We start from the raw sequence: 10,380 nt of genomic DNA on the forward strand, positions 1-10,380 counted from the left end.
AGCCCAGGAGTTGGAGGTTGCTGTGAGCTGTGATGCTATAGCACTACCCAGGAGGACAGCTTGAGGCTCTGTCTCAAAAAAAAACTCAACTAGGTAGAAACTATATACTGGTTAGTCACAGATTTGGGGAAAGGAAAACTGTGACATTTTTGGTCATCTCTCCATCTTCTGGTGTTGGTTGGCTAATCTGAAGGGTATTCTTATCTGTAACATTTCCTTTTTTCAGTGTTCCTTGGCACTAATAGTGGGTTGGTGGAGGAAATCAAACAAAAGCAGTTGTTCTGTAGTACATGGGTGAGGAAGGAGGAGGTGGTAGTGGTAGTTAAGATGCAGTATTTTTCAGTGTGGATTGGAGAATCTGTGTTTTTTTTTCTGTTTGTTTGTTTGTTTGTTTTTTGAGGCAGCATTCACTCTGTCTCCCTGGACAGAGTGCTGTGGCATCATAGCCCACGGACTATTGGGCTTGAGTAATCCTCTTCTCAGCCTCCCAAATAGCTGGGACTACAGGCATGTGCTGCTATGCCCAGCTAGCTTTTTTTTTTCTATTTTTAGTAGAGATGGGATTTTGTTCTTTCTCAGGCTGGTCTTGAATTCCTGAGCTCAAGCAGTACACCAGCCTTAGCACTTCCTGAGTGCTAGGATTACAGAGGTGAGCCTGGCTCACCTAGCCCAGCTAGGAATCTGATGATTTTTTTTGTTTTGTTTTGTTTTGTTTTTTTAATTGAGACAGAGTCACTTGTCACCAGTGGTAGAGTGCTGTGGTGTCACAGCTCACAGCAACCTCAAACTCTTGGGCTCAAGTGATTCTCTTGCTTCAGCCTCCAGAGTAGTTAGAACTACAGGTGCCTGGCACAAGGCCCAGCAATTTTCTTTCTTTCTTTTTTTTTGTTTAGTGGGCTGGGCTGGGTTCGAACCCACTAGCCCTGGAGCATGTGGCCGGCACCCTAACCACTGAGCTACGGGCACCCCAAGAAATCTGATTTCTAATTCACATGTTCTCTTTAGCGTCACAAGTTTTAGTATTAGGAAAATGTGGACTAAAGCTGAATTTGCCTGTCTTCTACCCAGAATGACTGTTGCCGAGGGAAACGAGATGGAATTAACATCCTTGAGAGAAAACTGAAGAGACGCCTAGAAAGAGAGGGCCTCTCCAGTGAGAGGTGGGATCGAGTTAAAAAAATGCGGACCCCCAAAAAGAAGAAAATCAAACTGAGCCACCCCAAGGACATGAACAATTTCAAGTCAGAGAAAGAGCATAGCTATGACTTAGTTCGTTGTGCCGAAACTCATTCCCTGCCCTCAGATACATCCTATTCTGAGCAGGAAGACTCTGAGGATGAAGATGCCATCTGCCCGGCTGTGAGCTGCCTACAGCCAGAAGGAGATGAGGTCAGTGAAGTTTGGGCCATAGAGGACGTGATTTCCCTTAACTCAGAAACCCTGTAAGCTAGACGTCATCTCGCTTGGTCTTTCTCTTCTGCTTATCTGCTTTGAGCTGATCTGAATGGATTGCTCAGCCCTCCCCCCACTGAATCTCTGCTCTTACCATCGTTCCTGGTCTCCTCCCTTTTCTTGAAGAAACTCTCGTTCTTCCCTTTTTCCTTCTCTTGCTCCTCCAGCTTTCACCGTCCTGGCACTAAGAAGGTGGGAGGGATGCTGATGTCATGCCGTTTGGCTTACTTATCACAGGGCAGCGCTGTCTAATCCCAAAGCACATGACTTGAAGAATGACTTTGACTCGGTTGCTTTGACTAGGGGGGGCCAGATACACTCATTTGGCTTATCTGTTGTGCCAGAGGTCCTGGTGGCCGATAGTGGCAAACGGCCTGAATATCTTGAAGCTGGCCTACCCAATTTTGAATCCATTTTTTTCTTCTGAAAACCCCATCTTCCTGCTCTTTGTAACCAGGTGGACTGGGTCCAGTGTGATGGCAGCTGCAATCAGTGGTTTCATCAGGTCTGTGTTGGTGTCTCCCCAGAGATGGCAGAGAAAGAAGACTACATCTGTGTGCGCTGTACTGTGAAGGACGCACCAAGCCGAAAGTAAAAACACAAAAACAGACACCCCCCTACTTAATGTAATTCAGGACTCCAACCAAGAGGATTTCTTCAAATCTCAGCAAAGCTACAGGACTGGTGTTCAAGCCAGCCTGTAAACGGTGCTATTTCTATTCCTTACGGGATCATTTTTCCAGGACTCTTTGAAAAAAAGAAAAAAGCAACTAAAAAATTTTTTGACACTTTTTGTATTTTTTCCTTAAGAGCTGTTTGTGGTTGTCGAGGTTTCAAAAGCTGACTGTTTTTTGCAGGGGTTTCCACCAATTTGGAAGGCATTGAAGCTTGCACCTTTTCATGTACAGCATTAAAATTTTACCTCTATCTGGGATTTACCGGCTTAAGAGTCCAACTCGCTTGCAGTGCCCAGACAGGCACCAGAAATTCCAGTAAATCCTCATTTGAGGAAGCTCTCCCTTGTTTACTCTGTTACCACATTGGGGAACTTTTTTAAGTTTTTTCACTTTTGGGGTTTTTGTTTGTTTTTTTCTTTATCCACTTTTCTTTTTCCTGGTAGACTAGGTTTATTTATCTGAGCAATAACTTCTATGTTGGTTTCAGTGGCTGGAATTAAAACAAAACAAAACAAACTTCGAACAGTGTGTTGGTGCTTTAGCATTTGGTTGATGTGCAGAACGCAAATGTCTAGTTTCTAGTGTCACTGATGAATTAGTGATGTAGAAAAGAGACTGCTGTAAGTAATTGCCACAGCTGTATTTTGGCTTTCTCCCTCCCCTCCCCTCCCTTCCTCCATCCCTCCCTCCCTCTATCCTTCCCTCCCTATTTTTTTGGTAGCTTGTATCAAATGTCGCAGTTTATATTGTGGAATAAACCCTTGGTCCTATTATAACACTAAATGCTGGTTATTTAGAGCCATTAAACTACAGCTTCTTCTGCTCCTCTACCTTGTGGGCTTGCAGAGTCAGAAGGGGCTGCTTGCTTTTGTTTCTGCCCAGCCAGGCTGCAATAGCAGTGGACATTAGCCTGTAAACAGCATTAGGGGATTCTTCTTTTGTATCCTGCTCTGTTTGGTGGGCCATATGCCTCTAGCCCCCACTAATAAAGAACCCCTTTGTCTTCAAGGACTAGAACCTGTCTTTAAAGCCATGACCTTTTTTAAATAAGCTTTCTCAATGTTGGCAAATCACATCAGTCCTCCTTGTGGAAATGATGCCTTTTTTATATCTGAATTGATAGGGAAACTTGGTTTAGAGTTAAAATGTTGGAAGGATATCTAAGGAAGATTCATCTTTATACAAGTCTGGGCTTAGTATATGGGTTGAGGGGAGACTGGTGAATGACCCAGGCTCTACTTTCCTGGGTTCTTTTCCTATCCCTTTCTAACTCTAGGTATCATTACTGGTTGTGGGTAGCCCATAACTGTTTTCCCTCATTTTTTCTTTAAAGGGCTCAGTTCCGCAGTGGAAAAGGCATTCTGATGAAAAGAACAGACTTTTGCTTACTTTTTCCTATTCTGTTGCTATTATTTGTTTTCCCCACATTCTATAGCCATAAATCTAAACATGGGTAAAACTGGTGAGTCTTTAACAAAATAAAACAACAAAACAACAGCAGTTTGTGATGTAGCAGAGATTTAAATGTACTATCCCCTTTTATGCAATTCAAATAATTAAATCTCTTTACGAATGACTTCTAGTTGTCTGCAGTTTTCCTGCAGTTGTTGTGATGTTTCTCCTTGTCTGATGGGGGTTCTGGGGCTGACAGAGAAGATAGTCTCCAGAGTACAGTCTGGAATATTAGTGTTTTGGCCTTTTTAGTATCCACATTCTTTGAACACCTCACCTCCTGAGATTGGGGCAGGATGCCAGTTGTCCCAGTCTTCGCCTTTATTGAGAAAGTAAACTTAAAAGGCTGTTAGAATAAAGCCTTTGCCTTTAGAGAGCTTTGGCCCATCTGTAAACAAACCCACTTCTCCCCCATCCCTGACGGTTTTTCTTCTTCACCTGTAGGGTGTACACAATCCCTGACAATAGCATAGCATCCTTGCTGAGGTGTAAGATCTATGTATCTATGAGTAAGGGGATCAGAGAGTGTGTGTGTGTATGTGTGTGCGTGTGTGTGTGTGTGCGCGCGTGTACCACCCTCTCACCAGGTGAGAACCACTGATCTTTTTATATGTAATGAGCCTGAGAGTGTCAGTTGCCCAGAATTATATACTGCTAGTAAATAACAATGCCTGGGTTTTGCCTTCCAGTGTTCTCCTACTTTGTACACTATCAGACACTAAAAATGACCACATGAGCACAGTTACCTTCCAGTTTATTCTGTTTTTGTACCCAAAGTGACTACAAATGGATGTTATCTAAAAGCAATGTAACCATGTTTCATTGTGTGTTAGCTGTGAAGCTGGCCTGTACCTTGGAGAAACGTCTGAAGTTGTGGGGAAAGAAGATAAATACACACAAAGTAACACTTCAGTTTCCATGTCAATAGTCCTGCAGCTACATGAGGTGGGGGAGGGGTAAGCCAGGAGAGTTAGTGCATGTGGAAAGATCTGTCGAACGCAGCACCAAAGGGTAGATGAGGAATGTCCCCGTCCAACCTCAGTGACGTTAGTTGTGTTTGGTTTTTCTTTTCAGATCAGACTCAGGGTGGAGGCGGGGGCTGGGGTGGTTATATAGAATGGAAGGTTTGCTTTATGTCTCCTCTAACCTGGAGAAAGATTGTGTAATTTGGAGTAGGTGTAAAGGAGGTTAGCTTCTTCACAGCTTTATTACAGCATCCTGGGAGATGGGACTCATTTGTCTATCTCAAGCTCAACCTAAAGCAGAGCTGTCACTTGCACAGGTGGAGGATGGTAAAAACTTCAGTTTCCCAGTTTCATTCTGCCATGCAGAGCCTAAGAAAGTAAGACACAAAAATCTTGAGGCTTTGGATTTTATAACTTCTGGCAGAAGTGTCTGAGATGTACTTAATTTGCTGTTATACCCACTATAAAGTACAACATGGCCCTTTGGGTATTAGTGCAACATAAGCCTGAGCACAGAGCAGACACCTGTCTGGAAGAGGGTAACAAATGGCTTGCTTTCTGCCTATCAGGGTTGTACTCTGAAGGCCATTTTTTCTATTCTCAAAATCATGATGGATATTTGGCAGTTCATTAAGACCTGTTTCTGGGCTCAGCGCCTGTGGCTCAAGTGGCTTATAAGGCGCCAGCCACATACACCTGAGCTGGCAGGTTCAAATCCAGCCTGGGCCTGCCAAACAACAATGACGGCTGCAACCAAAAAATATCTGGGTGTTGTGGTGAGACTTGTAGTCTCAGCTGCTTGGGAGGCTGAGGCAAGATAATTGCTTGAGCCCAGGAGTTGGTGGTTGCTGTGAGCTGTGACGCCACAGCACTCTACCCAGGGCGATAGCTTGAGGCTCTGTCTCAAAAAAAAAAAAAAAAAAAAAAAGGAAAGAAAAAAGACCTGTTTGTGGCTGGGAGCAGGCCTTGATTGGTCTTTAGTACTCACAGGTGTTTTTCTGGGCTCAATCCTGCTGTTTCTTGCCATATAAGATACTGGAATGCTTTACAGATGCTATACCCTGTCAGTATTTTAACATGTTGACTGCCACATGAGAAAATGAAATTCTTTTCTTGGGGCTGCAGAGTTTTATTAGGTCAAGATAGATCAAGAGATGGGTAAGTTATATATGCTTCATGAGGTCCTGGGCTCAAAACTAGTGTAAGTTAAATACAACTCCCATTGTAGTTAATGTGTTGAGAGTCTTGCCTGTTGCCAGGCATTAAGCCAGAGCTGATTATTTAGTAACAGACTGACTATATGCTAGCCTATGCTGGGTGTCAGCTTACGTTAAAATGTTCTTTCCTTGCTTTAAATGCTGCAAAAAAACACAATCCCCTTCTGATGGATGAAATGTTGCCTGTTGGGAAGAAGAGCTAAGGAAAGCAGTAAGGATCCAGGTGTTAGCTTTTGTTGAACTCCATATGTGGGTCGGGGTCCCTCCCCAGCTCCCATGACTGTGAAGCACCAGAGTGATGACTTCATCTCTTTTGCTCAGTGACCAGTCCCCTCCACATGTGGCCTTTTTAAAGCCACTCAGGTTTCACACATAAAATTTAAAATAGAAATGTTAAGAAAATCTGCCTAAATAAAAAGTATACAAGGAACTTGTATAACATGATGCTGTTGTAAATTCATTTTTAAGGTATGAAGAATCAATTTGAAATGTGTAGTTCTCCCTCCAAATTTATGTAAACAAATTTTCCCTGTTTTAATATTGCCTATGTAGGAATGTACCTTATTACATTTTTGTCAGTGTAAATGGAACCTAGAGCCAGTGAACAACCGAACAGATAATCCAGCTCTCTGTTTTGGTTCTGGATTAATTGTACAAGGATGAAGAGCTGTACTATGGGAAGTTTGGGTCTGATTTTCATTTTCAGGATTTTCTGCTACACGTGAGAAGAATGGAACGGTGAAGTCATTTATCTGTTTCAGGTGAGTAGAAGCCAAAGAAGAATTATTTCTGTTTTCCCTGTGGATGGGAAAATAGAAAAAGTTGCCTGTCAGAGGAAACAAAAGTATTTGCTCTACTAAAATGTCCAAAGACACCCACCCCCACACACCCCATAAAATTTTAGCTGCTGTCAAACTCAGCTAACTAGAAGTTGGAGAGGCATGCAGTTTGAAGTATTGCCTTTTTTCTGCTCCTGCCAAAACTTTTTCATTGCCCGTGATTCTGGTGTGAACACAAAAAATAAAGCCCCTTTTGTATATGATTAGGACAGGTGGTCTGACAGTTGATCAGAAAGGGTAGAAAGATTAGATTTTCACCTAAATCACAGATATATGTATTTATATAATAAATTAATTTTTTTTGAGCCTGAGTTTCACTATGTCACCCTCAGTAGAGTACAGCTATAGCATCACAGCTCACTGCAACCTCCCAACTCTTGGGCTTTTTTTTTAAGAGACAGAGTCTCACGTTATTGCCCTTGATAGAATGCTGTGGTGTCACAGCTCACAGCAACCTCGCTTCCTGGGCTTAGGCTATTTCTCTTGCCACAGCCTCCTGAGTAGCTAGGACTACAGGCACCTGCCATGACATCTGGCTATCTTTTTGTTGCAATTTGGCTGGGGCCAGGTTTGAACCCGCCACCTTCTGTGTATGGGGCCGGTGCCCTACCCACTGAGCCACGGGCACCTCCCCCAACTCTTGAGCTTACGAGTTTCTTTTGCCTCAGCCTCCCAAGTAGCTGGGACTAACTACAGGTCCCCACCACAACATCCAGGTATTTTTTGGTGCACTTACTGTTTAGCAGGTCTGGGCCAGGTTTGAACCTGCCAGCCTCAGTGTTTGTGGCTGGCGCCATAACCACTGTGCTACAGGCACAAAGCCTTTATTTATTTTTGAGACAAGAGTCTCAACCTGTCACCCTGGGTAGAGTGCTATGGTGTCATAGCTCACAGCAACCTTTAACTCTTGGGCTCAAGCTATCCTCTTGCCTCAGTTTTTATATTTTTAGTAGAGACAGGGTCTCGCTCTTGCTCAGGCTGGTCTCCAACCTGTGAGCTCAAGCAATCCACCCGCCTCCGCCTCCCAGAGTGCTGGGTTTATAGGCGTGAGCCACCCGGTAATAAACTAAAATCGAGAAAACTTGCAAGTGGGGACAAGGGCCTTCTTCACAATAGCCATAGTGTGTCTGTAAAAGCTTGGATTTCTTTAAAATGGATAAGGAATTCAGATAGCATGAAGGAATTTGATTTGAGAATTTTAGATTTTTATTCATAATTTCGAGTCTAGGAATTTCACCCATTCCTACATTGACAATAAGTTTTACAGGTGAAATGCAGTCTGATTTCATATAGCTATTCACATTCATTTCATTGGCTTAAATATAATAGTTAAAATATAGTTAATATAACAGGCTGACTAGTATGTGATTTGGATCAAATATCACTCAACGAGCGAGAATTTAAGAGCATGCAACAAGTGCTCAGCTGGCCAAAACTGAAGGAATGTACAGGGAGAGCATATTAAGAGAGTGTCTACTGTTTTAAAACTACTTGGTCCAGCTCTTGCAAGACTTATTTAGCCCCTAGGAGATGGCCACTCTTCAAGATGTTCCATAACTTCTGGAGTTCTAATTCACTGACAAGTTAAGGCACACCTGGAATTTTGTTCATTTAATGCAGAGTTGATCACCTATCACACTCCCTGTTAGGGTGACCATGTAGGATGTAAGCAGCAAGTATCCCTGTTTCACAGGTATGGAGATTAAAAAGCTTATCTTTCCTGGGCGGCACCTGTGGCTTAAAAGGGTAGGGCACCGGTCCCATATGCCGGAGGTGGCCAGGTTCAAACCCAAACGCAACCACAGCCAAAAACTGTAAAAAAAAAAAAAAAAAAAGCTTATCTTTCCTATATGCACTCCCAGGAGAGGCAGACTAGACAGACCTAGGCCTTGGTACTATAAGGAAGAGCTATTCCTCTGATTGTTGCTTTGCTAGTTCCTTGTCCAGAGATTGCTTTTTAAACTTGAGACAGGTTTTATTCTTGTCACCCAGTCACCCAGTGGTGCAACCATAGCTCACTGTTGTCTCAATCCTGGGCTCAAGTAATCCTTTCACCTCAGTCTCCCAAGTAGCTGGGACTAGGTTGGTCTCAAACTCCTGGGCACAGGAGTGATCCTCTAGCCTCAGCCTCCCAAAGTGCTGGGATTATAGGCGTGAGGCACTAAGCCCAACTGTTTGTCTGAGGCTTTCTAAGCGTTTCAACAAACTAAGAATATTGGATCTGGGGTTGGCGAGCCTGCTTCGTATGTCTGTGTCTTCACATGCCTGCCTTTGGCCAGAAGGCAACAGAGTGGCCAGATGTGACCTAGGGTTTACATTCACCGATCAGTTTTCTGTGGCCCTGGTTTAGAGATGTCTCAATCAAAAGGCCATGTTTTGAAATGGCCACCCTCAAATGGGCAAACCGTCTCAAAGATCGATTTCCTTTTCCTTACTGAGACTGAGAACACATGGTCAGTAATGTGGCGTGTTCCGCAGACACATGTCCTCAGTTGCAATTTCACGAAAGGAAGCAGGTCCTGGGCACAGACTCCTAGACCTTACCGTTCCTTGGGAGGTCAGTAGAGGCTATGGTGGACATGGCTGGCATAGGCTGTTTCCATGCTTGCTTCCATACCACTCCATTCCCTCTCTACCACACCCAAAGAAGATCTTGAATGTATCAAGGGGAAGCATGTCCAGAAAGCAAAGCAGAGGAGAGTTTGAAGGAGGACTAGGATGCTATGCCTGGTGTGCAAGCTCTTGGCTCAGCTTGTTTCCCACTGACTTCATTCAGCACATGCTTTCTGTGCCACTGTTAGTCTTAAGGCACCTTTGGTCACCACTCTAGGCTTGGCCACCAAATACCACAGGATTGTCTTTCCCCTCTAGTTCCCAGAGCTGGGACTGGGCCCGTGGAGGGATGCAATGGTAGGAAGACTTAGATACTTAGATTTTGGTTTCCTTAAGTGCCACGGATCCTCTTGCCATGATGTTGGTTTGTTCTGTTTAGGGCTGGCCAGGAGCCAGGGAGTTAAACAAGTTACAGGGAGCTTGGGCAATCTTCAGTAAGATTATTGAGAGTTACAAGGTGCCAGCCCTTTCTAGCAGAGAAGACTTTTCTTTGCACAGCTCCTCCCCCCAACTGTGGCCTTTGGATATATTTATGTATACATTGAAAAGAAAACAGAAAGGGTACAGTTACAATTTAACTGATGACTAGGGTAAGGCTGGTGCTGGTTAAGGGGCTAAGATATGCTTGTCTGAAACCTCACTGTTAATTCCTTCCCCCAGAGCCACCTTCACTGGATAAGAGTAAAGGACAGAATTAGCATGTGTTACTGAGGACTTTCTGTGAATCCAGGATGACTAGGTCCTTATGGAAGCAGTTCCCTTTCTTGCTCCTAATATTAACCCTCCTAATACACTGAAACCATATAGGTGAGCTAAGTGATTTGGGGTATTGGAGAAGAGAAGTGGGCATTTTCCTGGCTTTTTGGGATAAGCCAACCAGAGTGTCTTCTAATAAGCAACAGCAGAGGGCAGCAGAGACTCAGGATTGTCTTTCCCCAGCTGGGACTGGGCCCACGGAGGGGTGCAACCACAGATACCCAAGGCCATGCTCCATTCCTTTCCCTCTCTGTAACTTGCCCTAAAGTTAGAAGTTAGGATCTATCTTCTGCAATGTTTATACATATATATATCATCTGTCACAGATTTTTCAGTTCATTATCTAACCGGCTTGCTGTTTGAGAGGAGATTGGGCTATGGACCTAGGTTTTTTTTTTTGTTTTTTTTT

General features: G+C 43.7%; 1 protein-coding gene across 1 annotated transcript in view; it reads left to right on the plus strand.

Annotated features, from left to right (window-relative positions):
* Positions 1 to 3,705, plus strand: part of KDM5B (lysine demethylase 5B) — an 86,887-nt gene extending 83,182 nt beyond the window's left edge. Inside the window, exons 25-26 of the mRNA XM_003792347.3 lie at positions 1,069 to 1,389; positions 1,910 to 3,705. Coding sequence (XP_003792395.2) covers positions 1,069 to 1,389; positions 1,910 to 2,047 — 459 coding nt within the window. The 3' untranslated portion in view covers positions 2,048 to 3,705. The remainder of the gene's footprint in view (positions 1 to 1,068; positions 1,390 to 1,909) is intronic.
* Positions 3,706 to 10,380: the final 6,675 nt, after the last annotated feature.

This window comes from Otolemur garnettii, unplaced genomic scaffold, assembly GCF_000181295.1.
Source record: "Otolemur garnettii isolate 467f Iridium unplaced genomic scaffold, OtoGar3 scaffold00055, whole genome shotgun sequence".
Lineage (NCBI taxonomy): Eukaryota > Metazoa > Chordata > Mammalia > Primates > Galagidae > Otolemur > Otolemur garnettii.